This window comes from Centroberyx gerrardi, chromosome 20 (genome assembly GCF_048128805.1).
Source record: "Centroberyx gerrardi isolate f3 chromosome 20, fCenGer3.hap1.cur.20231027, whole genome shotgun sequence".
NCBI lineage: Eukaryota > Metazoa > Chordata > Actinopteri > Beryciformes > Berycidae > Centroberyx > Centroberyx gerrardi.
In genome coordinates, this window is record NC_136016.1 from 18,754,075 (window position 1) to 18,777,476 (window position 23,402).

Genomic DNA, 23,402 nt, shown 5'->3' on the forward strand with positions numbered 1-23,402 from the left:
TGTCAAATTTTGTTGGATTTGTGTGAATGTGTGAAAATGGCATGATAATATATAACAGACTACAGTCTAAATGTAGCAGGAGGCCAACTGAACAAATTCCTCTGGTTAAAACTCTATCCTTTGTCAAAATGAAGAGCCAACTTTTGATTTGGCTTGATCATTAACATCAAGCTGAATGGGACCTGTTGTTCCAGACTGGGAAGAGACTCACCTTCTGTGATAGAAAGCTATCAGCTAGTCCTTGCTAACATGAATAACACCTGCAACAAAGTTCAGCTCTGCAGCTCTGGTCTCTGTTGAGATGTGAGTGAGTTTATAATGGAGTCTGTCAAACTGAAAACCTGTGACACAGTATCTGCATGACACCATATTGAAAGACAGCGTATTCTTCTTCTTTACTGGATTGAAGCAACATGAATTAGTAACCCAAAAACTGCCCCATTATTTCAGTGTATATGTTTCTCACTGCCAAAATAAATATTTTGGATAAAATCTGTCAAATACATGGCGATGTGCTTTGTGCAGAATCCATCATGTACAGTAGGATTTAACATCCCTACATTAAATCTGCACTGAAAGGGTTATGAGTGACATATACTGTAATCAAACCTCTTTCAAAGCGCTCTCTCAGAGAATTCCTGCAGGTCGCAACACATTGCACATGTGCAATATTCCCACATGTTGGGCTAATTAATAGCTCCATGGAATATTTATCCTCCTCACTTGTGTGAAAAACTCAAATACTATACTGATTGTGTAATATATAATTTTTCTTTCCAGAGCCCTCTCATAGGAAACTGACTGATATAAGCTGCGGTATAGCTTTGCGCCGGCAGTTGCCGTGCAACAGCCAATGACAGAGGGTTTGTTACAAGCTATAGTACACTTTGGATGAAGACTATTCACAATACTGATGCCAAGAATGGAGACAGCTTGTAAATCCCTTCACTGTTTGACAGTTGTGTACCTCCCGTTTCTTAAAAAAGACCTGTCAACTGTCTCAGCTGCTACCCAAAACAGCAAAGCCTGTTTTTTGAATCATTTGGAAGGGGTGCTTGCAGACTTGCGATCTTCCAATAGTGTCCTTTGTCAATTTTGCGTGGGAATCTGGGAAACCTATATTAAGACAAGTGTTGACCACATGATAAATTACACTGGTTCCATTTTTGCTGTCGTTTGATATAATCTTTCAATCCTCAGATGAGAGAGAGAAACGGAGAGATGGGGAAATATAAAACAGAGGATTCAAGGTGGGCCCCGTTCACCATTTTATGCATATCTCTCTCTCTTTTTCTGCTTATCTCTTTCAGCCCTTTCACCCCCTCCCCCTCCCCCCTCAACCCCCCATTTAATTCTCCTATCCCCTCTCTCTTTCATTTCCCCTGTCTTTTCTAACTCCCCCTCCCCTCCCCTTGTCACTAAGCTGAGGGAGGGAACTGAGAGCAAAGTACGTGGAGTCCCTCCCAGACCCTCGAGTGCTGGTTATTGAGGAGCTGCCACTCTGCAGGCAGGCAGGCAGGCAGGCAGGCAGACAGGCAGCATTGATGTGTCACAGCTTATATCTTATCTGCCACAGTACAGGAGTTACAGAACTTGGGATCTGATCATATTCACCGCTGTCCAACCAAACTCTGGCATCCAGGTGAAGGAAAGGAGGGAGGGAGGAGAGAAGGGAGTAAGGAAGGGAGAGAGAGGGGGGGGGGAATAGGTCCAGTGCTGTAAACTGGTGAGAGGGAAGGCTGCAGAGAAGTGTGGGCTGGGTTAAACTGGTACTTAAAAAGCAGCTAGCTGTGGCTTCTGTGCATTTCACCAGCAGACAGGCTGACAGGCTGGTAAGGAGCAGTGAGGGAGTGGATGAGACAACAGCCCCGGGGTGAAGGTGTACTCTCACTTCACTGGAAGAAGTATATTTTTAGCCTCTTCTTCCAACTCTTCCACTTTCCACTGTAGTGTGTTTTTACCCTGCACTTTTTCTTTGGTGGGAGCGAGAGCCAAGTGGAGCAGGATGGACAGGTTTCTGTGGGCAGCGGTGCTGCTGCTGCCGGTCTTGGGACTCTGTGAGGCTCTACCTGCCAGCTGGCTGCCGGGGGAATACTCCAACACGACAGCTGAAGCAGCAAGGTTTGTCAGCGACTACAACAGCACGGCCGAGCAGGTGCTCTTCCACAGTGTCACCGCCAGCTGGAACTACAACACCAACTTGACGGACTACAACTCCGAGCTGCAGGTAGGACGTTCTCCATAGAAACACAGAGATTAGGCATCTTGAACTTAGTGGTTGATGTGTGAGTTGAACCTTTCCCGTATGCTGATGTGAAATTGGCTTCCTTAGAGCAGTGTGCTGTTAGTCAGAGAAGTCCCTGCCAGGACTGGCGCCTCGCAATCACAAATGCATGCACGGTCAGGGGTTTCTGGGGAGCCGAGCCCTGGTTGACTTGGAGATCACCCCTATTCATCTCCCTCCAGAATTACATGCTCAGTTTCCTCCCAAAGCGGCCAACTCAGCTTGTGTGTTTCTGGAAATATGAAACGGATCTGAATGCCTGTGGCGCGAACGTCTTCAAGTTCTGAATAAATTTGCAGGGGGTCTTGCGAGCTTAATATGTCAACTGTTTATTTGTTCAACTGTCTGATTTTTGATATTTTTACTTTGTGCTGAACGTCAGGCAAAGTGCAATTTCACTCACTACAGTATGCAGTTTTACACATTGCTAGACTCCAGTCTTTATGGTCGAGCATAGAGATATTTGAAGCCCAGCAAAATGTCTCTCCTTTGTAGTAATGTAAAACTGGGGCTTTTCAGAGGCAGGCAATAAGACATTAACATGAACGGCAGATGGCTTCGGTTTACAATTTCTTCTTGCCATATGTTTGAGGAACATTTGCATAAGCATAGAGGACTGGGGAGAGATGATACCGACTGTAAAACAGGAGAAAACTACAGCCAGGACGGAACCAATAAAATTGCAGAGGCGTGCAAGAGTATTTTCTGGCCTTAAGGCAGAAATGAATAAACACACACACACACACACACACACACACACACACACACACACACACACACACACACACACATTCATGAATACTCACTTACTCAGTCACACACACACACACACATTCATGAATACTCACTTACTCGGTCATACCCACACACACACACACACACACACACACACACACGCACACACTTATGAAAGCAATTTCTCAAACACACACATACACACTCCGGGCAGAGCCTCGGGGCTTTTTTCTGTGTGTGCTTGGACAGCTGTCACAACAGGATTTCACTACACTATCCAGGCTTAGGGAGCTGCTCTCCTCACACACTGAACACAACAGGTGTAGCTCCGGCCCCCGCCACGCCGGTGTCAGCGGGGTCAAACTATAGAACGTGTCCTGCTCTCCAGAAAGCGTCCAGGATGTGAGGCGAAAGATGAGCAGGCTTAAGGCTAACCTGTAGGCTGCCACGTATGAGCGCTATTGTTCTGGACACTTCAAAGATGGGATCAAAGTGAATCAGAGCATCGAGCGCCATCCGACCTGGCAGGCAGGGGCAGCGTGGCCGTTCAGCCTGCCAGAGAATAAAAATGGCTGTCATGCTTTTTTAATTTTTATGCTAACGTTGGCATTCCAGTCAGCGCTGCACTGTGGGTCACATTACCTGATTCATAGGGTTCATCCTTGAAATTGGCCTTATTTGAAAATAAATTGCAGGTAATGAAGGACAGGCACTGATAAATGGTCTAGAAAGGTAAAATACCATCTACAATGCACACACACACACACACACACACACACACACATGCGCGCGCGCGAACACATGCTTCCACCACTGCCCATGTAGCTTCAGAGGTGAACGGTGATTTTGTCTCCGTGCAAATGAGGCTCAGGTTAGAGCCAGTATAGAGGATCAAACAGCATGCGGATCAGTCCACAGGCTTATAATTACACTGAATAAAAAGCGATGAGAGTGGACACCCATGACTGATATCCTTTGAACCTCAGAATGGATTACCAGCTGCCTATAAGTGTCAGGACCAGACCCGAGGCTCAGTTGCCTTCAAAGTCATTCATTTCACCTCATATTGCCAGCTTTTTGCCGTGGCTTGAATGTATAATTGAGCGCCATAAGAAGCACTTACACTGTGCTGAATACCGTGTCATTTAGGTAGTGATGCAAGTCCATTCATCCCCAGTGCACATACAAGTTTAAACGAATATGAACATTTAACTGAATTGTTAAAGGAGAGATTACTGTTAACATTTTGAAGTGAACCTTGTGCCATTTGTAATGCCAGTCCCTCCAAAACACATTGCAGTTTATACAACAGGAAGACCTTGAGGGAGGGAGAATCAGCGAAACGGCATTTCAGCCTTATCTTATTGTGTTTCTTTGGGTGAGAATCTGCTAATCTGGGTGAACGAATGGGTGGAGGCTGGCTGGAAAAAACGATAGAGAAAAAGACAGAGATTGAGAGGAAGAGCGCAAAGGTCAGAGTTAATGCCTCAACCCACTGTCACCAGTTTTCTGTTATTTAGTGGATGGTGGGAGCAAGACAGATAAGCTGGGCTTCAATGAAAACATTACTGGAATGAAGCTACTGTTCTGTCAACTTTATCAGGATGTGTGTGGAGAGTTTGGACAAGCACTGACTCCTTGCTCTTTAGTTACGACAACAGTAGTGCATGTGAAGATATTTTCCATTGTCCCAATTTACTAGTTGCATTCCTTCACTTCAACATGACAGCGACCTACAAAGTACACACTTGCAGCACAGTACATGGCCATCTTTTTTCTGCAGCAAATGAAATGTCACATTGGTATATAGAACATGTCACACAGTGCGATAATAACGTAGCAATAGTTATTTATTTAGCAAATTTATCATTTTGAGTAGAAGCAAAGCAATGCGCGCTACATATACTATCCATGTAATGTTTCACAGTGGCCTTGACTCAATGCATTTCTCCAGCGCTGTCATTACATATTGAATACGCCGCACATGTCCATGACCTTCCAGGATGCCATAAAGAAAAGCTCTTAAGCTGCAGCGAGGCCATACATGAGCATGTGTACTTGAGAGTAGGGAAGATTTTTTTGAATGTTATCCTTGAGCTCTGGCAACTTGACTCTTTTCTTTCACCTTGGAGCTTGTCAGGAAAATAACTCATGTTTCCAATGTTTTTTCTATTTAATCCCATCACTCTGGACCTTCACTAGCCTTCACTAAAGGACACTACAGAAGCTGCAGAATTGATGCTTTAGAGTATATTCACAATCCCCTTTTTGCAAGCCCTTAAATCTCAGATCTTTATGTCTTAATATTTGCCGAGATAATAAACTATATCATTGTCATCCATAGGGGTGTGTATTTGATGTAGCCCCACATTCAGCATCTCCTCCTCCTCTCTGCCTCTATAGGTAAATGCATCCCTGGAAGAGCAGGCCTTCACTGAGGCCTGGGGGAAGAAGGCCAAGCAGGTGTTCCCTCCTGAGTTTCTGGACAACCTCCCTGACGCTGATGTCAAGAAGCTGATAGGCAAGATCAGCACACTGGGAGCCGCCAACCTGCCGCAGAATGAGAGAGAGCAGGTTTGTTTCTATTTCATGTTTTATAATTGGGAAAGACTGGAGCAGACAGTGTCCATGCATGATTTCTTAGCAATGGTAGCGCTCCTTGTAATGTGCTACTGTATCAGCAGAAATGTAAGCGGATTGCTGAACTCTTTCTAAAATGAAAGAATGATTTCCACTCTCTTTTCTTGTCTCCAGTATAATGAAATTCTCAGCACCATGGACAAAATCTATTCAACAGCCAAGGTGTGCCCAAACGAATGCTGGAGCCTGGAGCCTGGTAAGTTGGTAAAAATAAATGTTCACATGAGTTATTTGAAACTGATTTCTTAGAATATCTGAAAGAAACAGAACAAGGTTGAGGAATATGAAACAAACAACAATATGGAAGGGGTCTTGGGAGCCCGGAAAGCAAAACAGTAGTAAGTGGTTAAGATCCTATCGCCTCTAGGAAAAACAACAGGATGGGGACAATTACTTCAGAGAGGTCTCTAAAGGAAGCGTTATGGTTGTGCTTCATAGGTGTTGAGTAAAAAGCTATAGAAACAGCATGCTAGGAGCTTTTAACGCCACAGTACAAAAGCCATCATCACTTATTCTCCGTCATCAAAGTGTGTGGTAAACAATGGTCCTGTGCTTTGTCAGCAGCAACTGCCAAAAATTAATTGTGAGTAATGCTTGCCAACACACACAGTGCCATATACACGGAGCAAAAATAGCTATTTCGGCCAGGGCCTAGATCATGGAAACAATTACCGTTAAATGCAAATGGTCTTGTTTATTGCTGTTAAGGGAAAGCTCTTGGATTATTATTAGTTTCATAATCATGCCGTGAAAACACTCTAGGGAGGAACAGGGTCACTGTAAGTATCTAAGCGGACACACCCCTTCACAAAAAACACTGGCTTCATTCTAATAACAAACACAGACCCCCACCACAGAGGCTATCTCTTTTTCCACAAAACCCACCATGTTCCTTCAACTTTCACCTTTTCCTCGCCTTCATTTCCTACGCCTGGCTTTTTGAAGATGTATGTCGATGCTCAGGATACCATGGAGTCATCATAACTCAAGGCTAACCTCTTGTGTAATGTATCTGTTTTCCTGCTGAGAGAGCATGAAGTCATCTAAACACCAATACATCTTGATTGTTTTAGGAAACCTCTCTGCTCTTGCTTTTGCCTCCTCTTTCTGTTTGGGCACCGTATGAGGCCTCAGCTTCCCTCTCTTTGCTGTCATAGTCTCTGTGACTGAGGGTGTGTTGGATTTTGTTCCCTCTCCAGAGCTGACAAATATCATGGCCAACTCCAGGAGCTACAAGAGGCTGCTGTACGCCTGGGAGGGCTGGCACAACGCATCAGGTGTACCTCTTCGGCAGTACTACCCCAAATTTGTGCAGCTCAGCAACAAGGCCTCTCAAGCTGACGGTAGGAACTTCACCATGACCTTTGATGTTGCAATTACACTACAAGTCAAAAGTTTGGACACATTTTTCTTTATTTTTACAAATCTATCTTATATTTTATATTCTTTAAAGTAGTAGAATTATGCAGTGACCAAAAAAAAGCGTTAAACAAATCAAAACTACTTTATATTTTATATTCTTTAAAGTAGCCGCCCTTTGCCTTGATGGAAAGGCAAAGGCTTTGGAAAGAAATTCATACATAGGATCAACTTCACTATTTATATTTGTGCAAGAAACAAGCATTTAAGCATAAGCCTTTAGATCAAAATGACTTTAAGATCATGAAAAACATAATACATTAAATCAGGGGTGTTCAAACTTTTGACTGGTAGTGTACATTTAAAAAAAAATATTTTATACATCAGGCAAACATTTGGCAAACGTGCTATTTTTATACATTGCAATTTTGACGCTTCAAAGGAGTAATTGCTGCAATGGTAACTACTGTAAGTAGCGAGGGAAGGAGGAGAGCAGAGGAGAGAGAGAAGATGAACATTATGTCCTGTCTAGGTTTTAAGGACACTGGAGATGACTGGCGCTCCTGGTATGAGACTCCAACGTTTGAGGAGGACTTGGAGAAAATCTACAAGACCGTAGAGCCCCTCTACCAGCACCTGCATGCTTTTGTCCGCCGCAAGCTCTACAACCAGTACGGCCCCAAGTACATCAACCTCAAAGGACCCATCCCTGCTCACCTGCTAGGTACAGCAGATGCACCTTTTTATGTTGCCAGTATATCTGGCTGGAGGCATGAATGTGTGTTACACATTATACATAAACAGTCAATATATATAAATGCATAGAAAAGCAAGCGAAATGTAATCACACCGACTCCTGGTGACAATCCAAACTATTGAGGCGCACCATTGCCGGTAATTTTGTCTCATTGTTTTAAACAAACATGTAAGCGGTTCCTACAGTGCTTGTGAGTGGAGAAGCCCCACAGCAAGTTACGGCTGATGCTTGAGTGTCTGTTCTCCCTCTCCTTCAGGAAACATGTGGGCTCAGACCTGGAACAATGTCTATGACATGATGATCCCCTTTCCTGACAAACCCAACGTGGACGTGACTGATGAAATGGTCAAACAAGTGAGTGAGGGGAAAGCTGACATGGTGGAAGTGTGGGAAGCTGCAGTGTGATTGCTTTTGGGTCAATAGAATGAACTGAAAAGGATGCATACTAAGAGGGAAAAAATGAAATTCACTTGTTAGGTCTTGCAGACAGTGAAATCCAACCCTTTCTGTTTTTCTGTTGAAGTTCGCTTTGCCAGAGACCACTGAGGTGAATCAAGAGTTGTGTAATTGTTCCCTCTCTCTCTCCAGGGCTACAATGCCACGCACATGTTTCGTGTTGCTGAGGAGTTCTTCACCTCTCTGGGCTTGATTGAGATGCCCCAGGAGTTCTGGGACGAATCCATGCTGGAGAAGCCTGATGGTCGGGAGGTGGTGTGCCACGCGTCCGCCTGGGACTTCTACAACCGCAAAGACTTCAGGTAAAACAGACAAGCTAAAGCGAGCTCAGCTTATATTTACACTTCAAACACTGCTGATTTACAAGATGAAAAGGGATGAAAGGGATATTGTGATGATTCTACATTGTGAATATCTAAGGAATAGTAAGTGTTCTCCCTTCAGAAGTACATCATTGGTGCTCTATCAATACACACTACCAGTTAAAAGTTTGGACACATGCATTTTTCTTTATTTTTGATATTTTGCACATTTTAGAATAGTAAAGACATCAAAACTATAAAATAACACAGATGGAATCATGCAGTGACCAAAACAAGTTTTAAATCAAAACTATCTTATATTTTAGATTCTTTAAAGTAGCCGCCCTTTGCCTTGATGGAAAGGCAAAGGCTTTGGAAAGAAATTCATACATAGGATCAACTTCACTATTTATATTTGTTTAAGAAACAAATTTCAAGCATTTAAGCAGAAGCCTTTAGATCAAAACGGCTTTAAGAGAATGAAAAACGTAGTACATTCAATCAGGTGTCCAAACTTTTGACTGGTAGTGTATTCTGTGTATATCTGCCATTACCACTGATAATAGTTGATTATACTGACTGATAAGGGATTGATTGATGTTTCCTCCTCATCAGGATCAAGCAGTGCACCACAGTGACTATGGAGCAGCTCTTCACGGTGCATCACGAGATGGGACATGTGGAGTACTACCTGCAGTACCAGGACCTGCCTGTGGGCTTCCGGCGCGGAGCCAACCCCGGTTTCCACGAGGCTATCGGCGATGTCCTGTCTCTCTCTGTCTCCACACCCAAACATCTGCACACCATCGGCCTGCTGAAGTCTCTGACCACTGACTATGGTAATTATAATAATAAACGTCACTTAAAAAGCACTTTTCAGAATACAGCAACAAAGTTCTCAAAAACAATAAATAAAATCCACAAGCCACAAGCCATAGAACTGGCAATGGGGTTAAATTGTTAACATCAGGGAATTAGATGACTTATTAAGTGCTTTATTCCTAATCACTGGTGCTATGCCGTTTCTGCAGAGACCGACATTAACTACCTGTTGAAGATGGGTCTAGAGAAGATGGCCTTCCTCCCCTTCGGCTACCTCATCGACCAGTGGAGATGGGGCGTGTTCAGCGGACGCACCCCTCCAGAGCGCTACAACTCTGAGTGGTGGTACCTCAGGTAGGCATTTATGTAAAGATCACTCGTTTGAATCTTTGGACCGGCTGAGAAAATGTGGTTTGGGAAAGTGAATGAGCGATGCAAAAATAAAGCTGCCGAAAATGGTTCTTTGGAGTGATGCCATAGAAAGAACCATAGACAAAGAACCTTTCAGACCAAGGTTCTTTAAAGAACTATTTCTGCACTCCTTTGTTTAGACACCTGCATTGTGTTTTTGTTTATCTGCCCTTGTATAACCTCATTTCCAAAGAACCATATATGTTTTTTGGGATATTAAAAGGTACTTGTTCTTCTATGGCATCACTCCGAAGAGCCATTTTCAGTTCCAGTTGGCACCTTTATTTTTCTGTGTGTACCGTCCCTCAACACCTACCGAGGTGCTCTTGAGCAAGGCACAACCCCCGACAGCTCCAGTGGAGTCAACAGTACATGACTGTGGTTTTACTGGGCAGCTCCCAGATGCAAATATGTGTAACTGTGTGAGTGTGAAGTGAAGCGTTGCAGGAACATGTGCGTGTGTGCACGTATCAGCCGATGATTCCTGGAAAAATAAACGTAAAAAAAAAAAACAAATAAAAAAAAAAAAGTCAGAGGGAGCAATTTTCCAGAAAACATGTCTGAGTTATATAACCTATGCTAATGTGTTCTGAATCCACCTATCCCTTCTGCCATTCCTTTTTAAAGGACAAAATACCAAGGCATCTGCCCACCCACCAGTCGCACAGAGGAGCACTTTGATGCGGGGGCAAAATACCACATTCCTGGAAACACGCCGTACATCAGGTACCATCCTGTCCAAACCACTCCAACTGCCACCACTGCCTAACACAGTACACACCACAGTGATAAACGCCTCATACAAATATGACAATAAACTTGGGCCATTGATGTTTTCATTTTTCCACTACTCTCATGGAATGTTACATAATAGCTTTTTTTAGTTTTGTCATTGTTTTTCCTAGTTGGCTGGTCAAGTGCTTGACACACACAGGCTTATTGTCACAAAGAGCTTTACAGAACACCAAGGACAACACAACTGAAGATAAAACAAGGGACAGAACAGTTACGTTATACATTCCAAGAAATGTGTGTGTGTGTGTGTGTGTGTGTGTGTGCACATGAGTGGCTATAAGGATGTCTGCAGAAGTAATAAGTGAATGACAGACTGCAGGGAAGTAAACAAAGGGAAAGAAATGGTCGGTAATGTTGGAATTAAAGTGATGTTGAACTTTGGTAGTTTCTTGGGTTGTGTACATGATAAAACCCCAAAATCGGTGATTCTCTGTTATCTGTTGCTCTGGTAGAGGAGATTGGAGAATTGTGTTTTTTTCTCTCTCCATTCACTGCCTTTGTATGGTGAAATAGGTCTGAAAATCACACTTCTAGCACATATTTCTGCTGAAATGTTTATAAGTGAGTTTCTGCTGAAAAGTGAGTTGCTTTCTTTATGTTTATTAAACCTTTCAGTTTGTGTGTGTAACACCAAAGTCTGGTTGGAAGAAGTTTGACTGCACTGACTAACTGGTGCTTTAGTCTGGACTTAAATACAGAGAAAGTGTCTGCTGCCCTTACAATGGCAGGAAGCTTGTTCCAAAAGCCTCTGGCCCCAGCTGTTTTCTTTCAAAAGTGGAGAATGACAGTTAGTCAAACACAGAGTTTGTTAAACAGACAAACAGACACATGTTGAATGTGAATTCCTTAGTTAATCCCTAAAATGTTCCATTTTAATTATTTTAGATATCAGTGAGGCCTTTGATACTGTAGACCATTTTATTAGATCACTTGAGAAAGTGAGCTGGTCTCAGGGACATAATTCTTTACTGGTGCAACTCCTCATCCTTTTCTTTAGCAGACATCACATGTGTGGATACATTTTAGGCCGCATCTTATCCTCCATTTACACGCTTCTACTTGGTCACAAACTAAGTCTCGTAAGTGGAAAGCCTCAGCTTTCTTTATAGCGGTTGCCTTTAGTTTCAGAATAAAGTTGAATATTTCACTCATCACTTTTAAGACGCGGATGGGTCTTTGGCTATATCACAGATCTATAAACACCATATGAGCCAGATCGCAGCCTGAGGTCCTTGGGCAGGTTCCCATGGGCTGTTCCAAAATGCAGATTAAAAACAAGAACCAACATCTCCAATCAGGTCTCAACAACAACAACCTGCCTGGCTAAATCTGTATCATCTTTTAAATCACTTCCTAAAACTCATTTTCATAAACTTGCTTTTATGTAATTACCTTTAATCACTTCTGTTTTTGACCTCCCTTTTATGGTTTCTTGCCTTGCTTTTATAAAACACTTTGTAACTGTGTTTTGAAAAGGCCTATATAGCCTAAATAAAGATGATGATGATGTGATGGTGGTGATTATTATTATTAGTAGTAGTAGCATAAACGTGATGCACAAAAGAGATGACTCAGTGTTTGGTTTGTTCCCCTGCAGGTATTTTGTCAGCTTCATTCTGCAGTTCCAGTTCCATGAGAAACTGTGTCAGGCAGCCAAGCACACCGGCCCTCTGCACACATGTGACATCTACCGGTCCAAGGAGGCGGGAGCCATCTTACAGTATGTGTTCTGATAGGGCCTCCAGAGCTCATCAATTTTACAGATAGAAGGAGCAAGTAATGGTTTATGGATGCAGTTTATGGATGCAACAATTTCAATCTTCTTCTTCCAGGAAGGTTCTTCGGTCTGGCTCTTCCAAACCTTGGCCTGAAGTGCTCCAGGAGGCCCTGGGCACCAACAAGATGGACGCCGGTGCACTGATGAGATACTTTGACCCCATTATTAAATGGCTAGAAAAGCAGAACGTGGAAGAGACCCTGGGCTGGCCGGACTTCAACTGGGTCCCGCCCATCCCTGAGGGCTACCCTGAGGATATTGGTAAGATTCGGTGGGACAGGCTAATACTGAGTAGACAAAAATCCCGAGTATGCAGTATGTCAAAGCTCTTTAAAATGCATCAAAATAGAAGAGATCAAATACTGTTCATCAAGTAGATAGAAGATGACTAAAGGAAAACACACATTAAAATCACTTGGAGGAATGCAGATTAAAATCACAATAAAACCAAAATACACAGTGAATACCAGAGGAATGTAAACCAGAATCTTTGGCTGCTTCTGTGATTCTTTGTGTAGCAGTGTATTCCATAATCCTAGTGCATAAAAATCTTTTTATTTTTTCATTTATTTATTCCTTATCCTTTCTTTGTACCATTCTTGGTATCTATATGAAACATCGGGTACTTTTAAAAGAATTTTTTGCAGACTTAACCACATGGATCTTCATTTACGCATTGACTATCAACACATCCCGCACCTCGTCTGACCTGTCCCTCTCCTTGTCTGCCCAGATAAGAATACGGATGAGCTTCAAGCGAAAGCGTTCCTCGAGGAATACAACAGCACAGCGGAGATAGTGTGGAATGCCTACACCGAGGCCTCTTGGGCGTACAACACTGACATCAACGAAGCCAACAAGCAGACGATGGTGAGCCCTTAGTCTGCCTGCCGACTCCACCCAGCTCCACTAACCCTGTTCAGCCCTCTGCCTGCATTCTGTCTTGTCAAATGTGAAGGCCTGTTGGACCTCATGGCTGATTTTCAAACCACTGCACAAATTCAGTGAATCAGTAAATGAATCAATAAATGAATCAATAAATGCACCAATGAATGATTAAGTCACTGAGTCAATGAATGAATGAATCTATATCTATCTATCTATCCATCCATCCATCCATCCATCCCTCTATCCTGTTTCATTGACATATAATTAGCTATGTAAAGAGTATTCATTATTCTGCCTTAGCTGGAGAAGAACCTGGAGATGTCCAACCACACCCTGGAGTACGGACAGAAGGCCCGTCTGTACGACACCACTGACTTCCAGGACGGCTCCGTCAAACGCATCATCAAGAAACTCAGCGACATTGAGAGGGCCGGACTGCCGAAAGCAGAACTGGAAGAGGTGCGGAGGACAGCAGTTTCAGTTATACAAACATTTCTCTGAGGCAGAGCTGCTCCGGGGGCACAAATAGTCGTATTGGTTTAGTTAAATCTCAATGGGCGGAGCCAAAGAACCACAGTTTCCTAAGTAATTTGTAAGTAATGTTAGACTGAAGCTCAGTGAAAAAGGCAAGGGGTAAGAGAAGAGGAAGCTAGTATTATGAAGCCTAGCGCTCTGCTACTAACTGAAAATAAAAATGAATCTAGTATGCCAAATTATCTAGGCTAGCCATTTAGCTTAGCTGACCTTCAAACTAGCTATCTAACTAGCCATATTAGCCTCTAGCCATCTAGGTGAGCTCTTTAGCTGGCCTGCTGATCTTACAAGCTCATGAATGCCAATTATTTAAATTTTGTTAGTTTGCCCGTTAGCTAGCTCTGAAAAACTGTAGCTCCGCCCATTGAGGTTTAATTCAACCAATAAGATTATTTCTGCCTCTGAGAAATGCTTGTATGATTAAAACTCCAATATGCGTGGCATGGGCTAATTTGATACTGTTTTTTTAGGTGCTCCGTGTGTTTATTCATTCGTTTGCCCATTTGTGTGTAACACTTTTTGCAATGCGCTTTGCTTAGGGGAATTACAGTATGCATTAGGCCATGCAGAGCCCCAGGAGCCCTGCGTAAGGGAAGTGTGCACTCGTACACCAGGCAGTAGGCTAGACACACAGGCATCAACCAACTGGAGGCTGGTGTGCTCCAGGCAGTAGCTGTGATTTTCTAACTGCAGTGGCTATAAGTCAATGCATGAATGGAATCTTAGTTACAGCAACACTGTGCTGCCACAGCACTTAGGTGTTAACAGATGGAGCTTTTAAAGTTTCACTCACTCCAATGATACCACTTACCCTACCCCTCCACCCGAGCACCTAGAAAGAGCTAGGTTTATCAAATATGACATGGAAAAACAGGATGGTGGCTGATGATTTAAATGAGATCTAATGCTTGGTGGGTGTCTTTACCTTCACAGTACAACACTCTCCTGTCCAACATGGAGACCAAGTACAGCGTCGCTGAGGCTTGCAGAGATGACGGAACCTGCCATCCACTGGATCCAGGTTAGACTATGCAATGCATATGAAGAGTTTCATTCCAAAAGGCTAAATCCATTTGAAAATATGACACATACTCAGACTACTCAGTGTACTGGCATGAAAACTTACTATTGATTATTTATCTATCTATCTATCTATCTATCTATCTATCTATCTATCTATCTATCTATCTATCTATCTATATATATGTATATATATATATATATATATATATATATATAAACATTGTGCAATGAATATGAAGCAAAAAAAAATTCCACAATGGACAATACATTTTGGAATTTAACCCATTATATATTCATGTACAGTAGTGGTTAGTCACCAAACAATTAGTGTTTTCACTGAACCTCAGCTGTCAAACAGGAGGCCTATTTTATAGTCACTGTGTGTAGTCATCACCTCATCTATCCAGCAGGGCTTGTGCTGCACACTCAGGCAAATACTGTATGTAAAGCTAGTGTAATAAAAGAAGCCGCTGTGTTTCAGATCTCCAGAAGATCATGGCTGAGTCCAGAGATTACGACGAGCTGTTGTTTGCCTGGAAGGGCTGGAGAGACGCTGCTGGCAAAGCACTGCGGCAGGATTACAAGAGATATGTTGAGCTGGCCAACAAAGCTGCCAAACTCAACGGTATGACCTTAAAAATAAAAGTGCTGCTAGTGCTTTCAGAGTAAAAAAAAACTTTCCATAAAGGCTACAGTCCTTCAGCGACGTAGAGTACAGCTGATAACTTTACCAGCTCAGTGGTTAATGATTTGAGAGGATTGCAGATTGGAGTTTCTCAGAGGCAGAGCTGTTCTGGAGGCAGAAATAATCTGATTGGTCGAGTTAAACCTCAACGGGCGGAGCCAAAGAACCACAGTTTTCTTTCTTTTCTCATTAGACTTAAGCCTAGTGAAAAAGGCAAGGGGTAAGAGGGGGTAGCTAATATTATGAAGCCTAGTGCTCCTGCTAGTAAATGAAAAAATGCAATCCTAGCCATACTAAGTTATCTCACAAGTGAGTTTAGCTGACCTTCCAAATTCAAACTAGGCATACTAGCCTATGGGTAGGTATAGGTAAGCTAGTTGGCTAGCTGTAGCTATCCAAGATGATGAATGTCATGGTCAAGAGTAAATGAAAAAATAATTCATTACCACATATATTTTATTTTTATTTTGACCAGAGTTCCTTCCTTGGCATTCAAGTTTGCCAGTTAGCTAACTTGCACACCTCCCATAATGTTTAGCTCAACCTTAATTAGTCAACCTGAGATTATTTCCAAGAAATGTTTGCATAAAACAATTTGCATTGCCTTTGCAAGTTACAAACCCCAAGACTAACTACTCCTCATTGATGGGTGTTTGTACCCCTGGTGCTCTCTGTAGGTCACACTGACAACGGGGCTTTCTGGCGCTCCCTGTATGAAACCCCCACCTTTGAGCAGGACCTGGAGACTCTGTGGAAGGAGCTGGAGCCCCTCTATCAGAATGTGCATGCCTACGTTCGCAGAGCTCTCTACAAAAAGTATGGTGCCGAGCACGTCAACCTGAAGGGACCCATTCCTGCTCATTTGCTGGGTAAGTGCCACAGGGAGGAACTTTCTTGGAAAGAGCAGTGGCTCTTTGGGCTGGATGTCATGGAATTACAATATTTGTGACTTTACATTGCCTAAAGAAATTTAGTAATTTTGATTACGTCTAGGCTTTAATGTGTTCAAGAGTGCAGGGAGTTGAGGCTAAGGTCACTGGACAAAGCTGCACTTCAATCAGTATTTCACTAAGGAATCCAAAACTGGTTCTATCACTATAGCCAAAACTCTCCTTTTATGTGTGAGCATTCCCCATTGATATTCTGTTGTTGGCTGTACATGCTTTCGGGTTTAGGCAGGATTTAATTTGCTTTCAGAGGCGTCAAGCGTGACATTGTGTGTGACAGTTCCACACGGCTAGGGATTGGACTGACTCACAGTCACAAATCCCACTGGGTTTAACACTGGCAGAGTAGAAGATAACCCTTTCCATAACTTTTTATGCTCAGAGGATGAAATATGAATGCTGTCTTCTATCCTTTTAGGGAACATGTGGGCACAGACGTGGTCTGGCATCATGGATTTGGCCATGCCCTACCCGGATGCCACGCAAGTTGACGCCACGCCAGCTATGGTGGCAAAGGTGAATGAAGACGTCAGCCGGCTGTTGCATAATGATCACCGTTACACACATGAACACACAAAGACACACACATAGCAAGACTGCAAGCAATCCTGGCTCCCTTGTACCAAAATATTCAGTGATGCACAAACACAAAGACATTACTAACTCTCTCTTTCTCACACACACACTCACACACACTGACATACTTCCACCGCTCGCCTTGCAGCTTCAGAGGTCAAGGATCATTTCGTCTCAGTGCAAATGAGGCTCGGATTTGGGCCAAAGTTGAGGATCAAACAGCATGAGCATAAGTCCACAGGCTTGTAATTACACTGAATTAAACTTGCAAAAAGCAGCAGTCACAACGGACAACCATGACTGATACGACACGTGTACATAATATATGAATACTACTGTATATATGAGTTCTATTTCAAAATGGTATATATATTAATTTTCTAGAAAAAGTATTACCTAAGGTTCATCTTTCAATATCTCTAAAATATAGAAGATCCAGTCTGTAAAAGTGTTTTATCAATCAAGGATGTAGAGTAGGTGTCACTTTTTCCAAATGGTGGTTATCTCATTGTGGAACAAAATCCTTCAAATGTACATGTACATCCATATCTTCACTCATACTCCTCTTTCCCCATTCAGGGCTGGAATGCCATCAGAATGTTTAATGAATCAGATAAGTTCTTCACCTCTCTGGGTCTGCTGCCCATGCCAGAAGAGTTCTGGAAAAAGTCCATGCTGGAGAAACCTTCTGACGGACGAAAGGTGGTGTGCCACGCCTCTGCATGGGACTTCTACAACCGAAAAGACTTCAGGTTAAACTTCAGCTATTTTGAGAATTGGATAATAGGCTACCATAAGACAAATTGGTGGTCTTGTGTAGAAGATTTAAAGTCCCCATGAAATGAAACCTCATTACTTTTACTTCCTGGACAACAGAGTATCTTTCATAGTGACCTCGTACTGCACTAGTAGGTGTAAATATACATTTCTAACCAATAAAACCATCAGATTTTTGAATTATCTCACCCCTCCGCACCCCTCCCATCAAATAAAACTGCCTTTCTCTCTGACTCATATTCCATTGGTTTAGACTTTTGAATGATCCCTCACTGCCTCCTCTATCAGAATTCGCCATCATCATTTCCTTGTTTGCGCTTCCAGGATCAAGCAGTGCACAGTGGTGACTATGGACGACCTGATCACGGTGCACCATGAGATGGGCCACGTTCAGTACTTCCTGCAGTACCAGGACCAGCCTGTGTCCTTCCGCGACGGAGCCAACCCCGGGTTCCATGAGGCCATTGGCGATGTACTAGCCCTGTCTGTGGCTACCCCCAAACATCTGAACAGCATCGGCCTCCTGGACAAGGTGGAGAACAACCACAGTGAGTGGCCATACGTGATGGATACTGTAGGCACATTAGGGGAAGTGCTTTTCCTTCTGAAAATTGCTGCATCGAAGTATTGAGAGTAGAATCCATTTCATGAAACTGTTCAGATCCAGGTACATAATGTGTCTCTTTGGCTGTTTTTGTTAAGAGAATGCTACATGTGCTGTATAGTTTTATAGGTACATTATGTGACGTTAAAATACAATGTTCAGCTCATGTTTTTCCTTCGTCTGACCCCTTTTCTAGAGAGTGACATCAATTTCCTAATGAGCATGGCCCTGGACAAGATCGCCTTCCTACCCTTCGGCTACCTGATGGACCAGTGGAGATGGAAGGTGTTTGACGGACGCATCCCAGCCTCTGACTATAACAAGGAGTGGTGGAACCTCAGGTAAAGACCACCAGTACCTCTACAATTACCATCTACAACTTCTCCCACCTTGATAGATACAAATAAACGATTAAATGGAGGTGAGTTATTGAGTGAACAGACAAGCGGTTGATTGACTGATTGATTGATTGATTGTGTGAGCGAGAGAGTGAATAAATGAGTGCATGAATTAATTATTTACTTAAATAATGATTAGATGATACACTTTCCGTTTGCGTTGCAGAATGAAGTACCAGGGTCTGTGCCCACCGATAACCCGTACCGAGGATGACTTCGACCCGGGTGCGAAGTTCCACATCCCTGCTAACGTTCCCTACGTCAGGTATGTTATCTGATTCTGCAGAACAAACATGACACCTGATAACTGAGCACACACAACTTGATAACTGCTCAGTCATCTAACACTCTAACCGACTACAGATAGATAAGATACATATAAACACATGGACATAGCCTGTGTAGAACATTATGTGCTCCTAGTCACATGGCTGAAAATGTAATCACCATTATGAGCAGCTGATGTAACAGTACCAGTTTTTGTTAGGGAGAACAGTAATGTTTTTGTTTTACTGTGCTGGAAATAGACACTGTTTGTGTGTGTGTATGTGTGTGTGTGTGTGTGTGTGTGTGTTGGGTTCTGCTGGTCCGAACAAAGTAAATTTCCACGTGTGGACAATAAAGCTCAAAGGACAACCATATGACCGGGCATGTTTAATAATCTTCCATCAGGTACTTTGTTAGCTTCATCATCCAGTTTCAGTTCCACAAGGCTCTGTGTCAGGCTGCCAAGCATGACGGGCCCCTCCACACCTGTGATATCTACCAGTCTAAAGACGCTGGGAAACTGCTGGGGTAAGCACACACACATACATGTACCTAGGTATACCCACCCATAACCACATGTACCCACACCTACCCATATTCACCCACATGTACCCAAACCATATTCACATGTACCCACATATACCCACATGTATTCACATTTACACACATATTTGTACCCACATGTACTTAAATGTATCCACATGTACCCACACCTACCCATATTCACCCACACGTACCCACATGTATTCACAAGTACCTACACATACCCAAACATACCCCCCCACACACACACACGCATGCACGCACACACAGATGCATGCATAAAGGTATATATGCACACAGGCACAACAAACAATTAAATGATGTGTTGATGTGAGTGTCTTACTTTGATTTAAAATAATACACAAGTATCTGTTACTGGAGCTTGAGATTAACACTAGTAGTAGCCTAGTGCTCACAAATTCTGACTGTGGCTGGTAAGTCTGTCGATTTCACTAGCCACTTTGGCAGGTACAAATCTGCAATCAGTGTTTCTATTCTAACAAGTACAGATTCTGTACAGTCAATTCACTTGCCAGTGTGGCCAGCTGGTGAAGAAGATGCTTCACGCCATGTGTTTTTGTATTTCCTAACCTTTGCCTCCTCTAACTCCCTCTCTGACCTGTGGTGTTTGCAGTGATGTGATGAAGCTGGGCTTCAGTAAGCCCTGGCCAGAGGCTATGACCATGATCACCAAACAGCCCAAAATGACCGCCCAGCCACTCATGGAGTACTTCCAACCTCTGATTGAATGGCTGGAGACAGAGAACAACAAGAACAGCGATATCCGCGGGTGGCCCGAGTACGACTGGAAACCTCTAAGTATGTCGGACACACTCATGCAAGCACCCACACACACGCTTATGCCTCCACATAAGCACACACACAAGCACTCGCATACAGGCAGACCTATTCATTCAAGTCTTAGAAAATGTTTGGAATATGAGGACTTATGAAACAGTATATTTAGAATAGCGTAGACAGTTTGTTAAATAAGTGTTCCAAACTTAAAGCCAAAGCTTTTGGTGAACTCTTTCCCAGAAAAAAACAAAGTGGCTCATTCGTCTTCAGAGGGAGGCATTAATTTTGTTTTTCTCCTTAACTGCGGCTTACAATGAAATCAATCTCCTGCGCCCCTTGTTTTACTGATGAGATCCTGCTGAAAGGATGTGTAGAGATTAGATAGATGAGAAAAAGAGCAACAGAGAGAGAGAGAGCGAAAGAGAGAGAGCCAGGAAGAGAAAGCGGGGAATAGTCAGGGAGATTGGAAAAGACGAGAGAGCACAGCTGGTGTTAGAGGGATCGAGGGAGAGATGCAGACTGCAAAAATGAGTAAAGCATAGCTAGAAGAGGAAGGAGGTAAAAAGGCAAAAGAAAGACAGAAAGTGACCGCGTTACCTCAAAAAGACTGAAAAGGAGCAAGAGGTATAAAATCATTCTAAAAATCAGCCCTCTTGCTGATTGTGATTAACATTATTATGTCCTGTAGCATTAAGAACACCATGGAAATTTGGAGGCAAATGTTTTGTGAAGGTTATTTATAACAAAAACTACAGACATCCGTATGGGATAAAATAATACAGGAGAAAATGTACATTTTGAAAATGATTTTGTAAATTTAGTCTTGTCAGAAATGCTCCCCACCCCTCCCAATGTCCTGTATTGTTATACATTGACTTCAATTATTTTGTAATGTATATGTATAATTACTTTTACATGCTATTCTGCATTGCATTCTACAATCTGTAGAATTGATTGTTTATTATCCATTATTTATTTGACTTTATCCTTTGCAAATGCTTTGGCAACATAGATCCTTTCTGCCATGCCAATAAAGCAGATTTGAATTGAATTGAATTGATATCCAGCATGTTGCTCATTCAGTTGTGTGTGTCTGTGTGTGTGTGTTGCACAGGTACCCCTAAAGAAAAAGTGGACTTCCTGGGTATGAATTTGGACAGTGCAGCTGCCATAGCTGGCCAGTGGATCCTATTGGTCCTTGGCCTGGTCCTCCTGGTGGCCACCATCCTATTGGCCTACAAGTACAGGAAGTCAAAAAAGCCTGAAAAGTCCTTATCAACGATGGAGCTCAAGCAAAAAGACTAGTCATTAACGATGGCTAAAGGGGCTGAAGTAATGCCTAACTTACTGTAGCTAGCACAGTACCAACCTCAATGTGAACATCAATGTTTTTGTGTACTGCACAGTACATCTGATCAAATTTGCTTTTCTTTTTGGTCTGCTTCCCTCCCTAGTCTTGTATATTTATTGTATACACTTGGAGTCAAATTATTTTGGCTATGCAAAAGAACCTTACAGTTTTGTAATTTATTTGTAATATTTGAATGTTTAGGGAGGAAATGTTTCAAATGAATGTTTGTAAAGTCTTTAATTGTGTAAGCATTTTTGAATATTTGATTTTTGTTGAATCCTTTGCCTTTCTAGAATAAAGAAATATGACATTTCTTTTGGCTGTGTATTCAAGTAAGACATTGTAGAAAACAAGGAATGACTCGCTCCATCCAGGCAGCAATTTAACCACCGAGGTTCTTACAAACAGTTTAATTACATTGAAACTGCACAGTAAAAAAACAACACCACCACAGAGAGAGGAGTTTGTGCATTGGTTTCAGCCCTTCCCTCTTTGCTGACTGAGTCAATGGAGCCTCTGTAATGGCCACAGATAGAGAGTCTCACAACAGAATACCTGTGGGCTCTCAGGTGACAGGGACTGGAGTGGTAACGAAACACTCAGTCCCACCAGAGAACATCAGATGACTGTCTTCTGTCGGTCCAGTCTAGTTCCAGTGCTGGAGGTTGACCTCAATGGGGGCCACAATGGCTTGGAAACAATCCAAGAGTCAGCTTGCTGACTTGTACGAAAATACAAAGCACAGGGACAGAAACAACACAAGCAAATGAAATATGCATTCATTCAAATAGTCCATGGAATCATATTTCACTATCATAATTCAATGTAACTTGTCATTATCTACAATTTATATTGCATCTATACTGGAGCTTACCAATATCATGAAATCTCCAGATACAATATCATACATTATTTAGTCCAGTGTTGCGACTCCCTATAAGTGATTTCTTGAGGATAGGTACTCTAGTGTAATCACATAATACAGTGTAATAAATAATAATCACAAGGGCCACTGAGGATTTAAGTGAACTCCAGCCATCCCATCAACAAATATCTCTAGCTCTAAATATGGATAAGCAGCTATCGCTCTACTGCTTCTTGCTGCAGGAGTGCTTAAGGGACTGTTGGAGTTGAATTTCATGGGGACAACTACCAAGCCAAGCTGAGCTGTATAAAATCCATTATACACCAACACTTAAGTCATTTCTCTCTGTGCCTCTGTAATGTGCTCTGTATTTATTCCCTGAAATCAGGGAGATTATTTTTTCAATTTAGCTTGACAAATACACTGTGAAGTTCTGCAGATGAGGTTGAAGTCACGACCAAAACTGTGTTTAAGATGCTAGGCTGCTTAATGTTTGCTAAACACTGACATGGACATTCAAATAAGGCACTCTTGTTGTTGACTCAAAACAGAGTGGCTACTGGTCAACATATTTTTAAGCTTTAAAAATGATATCCCAAACTACTGCTGTAGTTTTAAAAACCATACATTGCCTATAACCACTGACCACAAAGTGATGCTTGGGGACAGAACCAGAGGAACATTTACAATCACAGAGAAAATCAATAGACTCATGATTAGAGAGAAAACACACATGATGGAAATAGACATGATGAATGACCAGTAATGTTACTCAGAGGATTAAGGGAAAAAAAATAATCAAAAGAAA

General features: G+C 42.5%; 1 protein-coding gene across 1 annotated transcript; it reads left to right on the top strand.

Annotated features, from left to right (window-relative positions):
* Nucleotides 1–1,772: 1,772 nt before the first annotated feature.
* ace (angiotensin I converting enzyme (peptidyl-dipeptidase A) 1) lies at nucleotides 1,773–22,123 on the top strand. The gene is made up of 25 exons (XM_071926689.2): nucleotides 1,773–2,227; nucleotides 5,423–5,593; nucleotides 5,774–5,855; nucleotides 6,859–7,002; nucleotides 7,551–7,742; nucleotides 8,032–8,129; nucleotides 8,364–8,533; nucleotides 9,149–9,372; nucleotides 9,565–9,709; nucleotides 10,394–10,492; nucleotides 12,159–12,281; nucleotides 12,394–12,599; nucleotides 13,072–13,208; nucleotides 13,527–13,685; nucleotides 14,694–14,781; nucleotides 15,265–15,408; nucleotides 16,146–16,337; nucleotides 16,834–16,931; nucleotides 17,571–17,743; nucleotides 18,093–18,316; nucleotides 18,569–18,713; nucleotides 18,937–19,035; nucleotides 19,443–19,565; nucleotides 20,215–20,399; nucleotides 21,493–22,123. Exons 1-25 carry the CDS (start codon nucleotides 2,006–2,008, stop codon nucleotides 21,681–21,683), a joined length of 3,834 nt encoding a protein of 1,277 aa, XP_071782790.1. The 5' UTR covers nucleotides 1,773–2,005; the 3' UTR covers nucleotides 21,684–22,123.
* The last annotated feature ends 1,279 nt before the right edge of the window (nucleotides 22,124–23,402 follow it).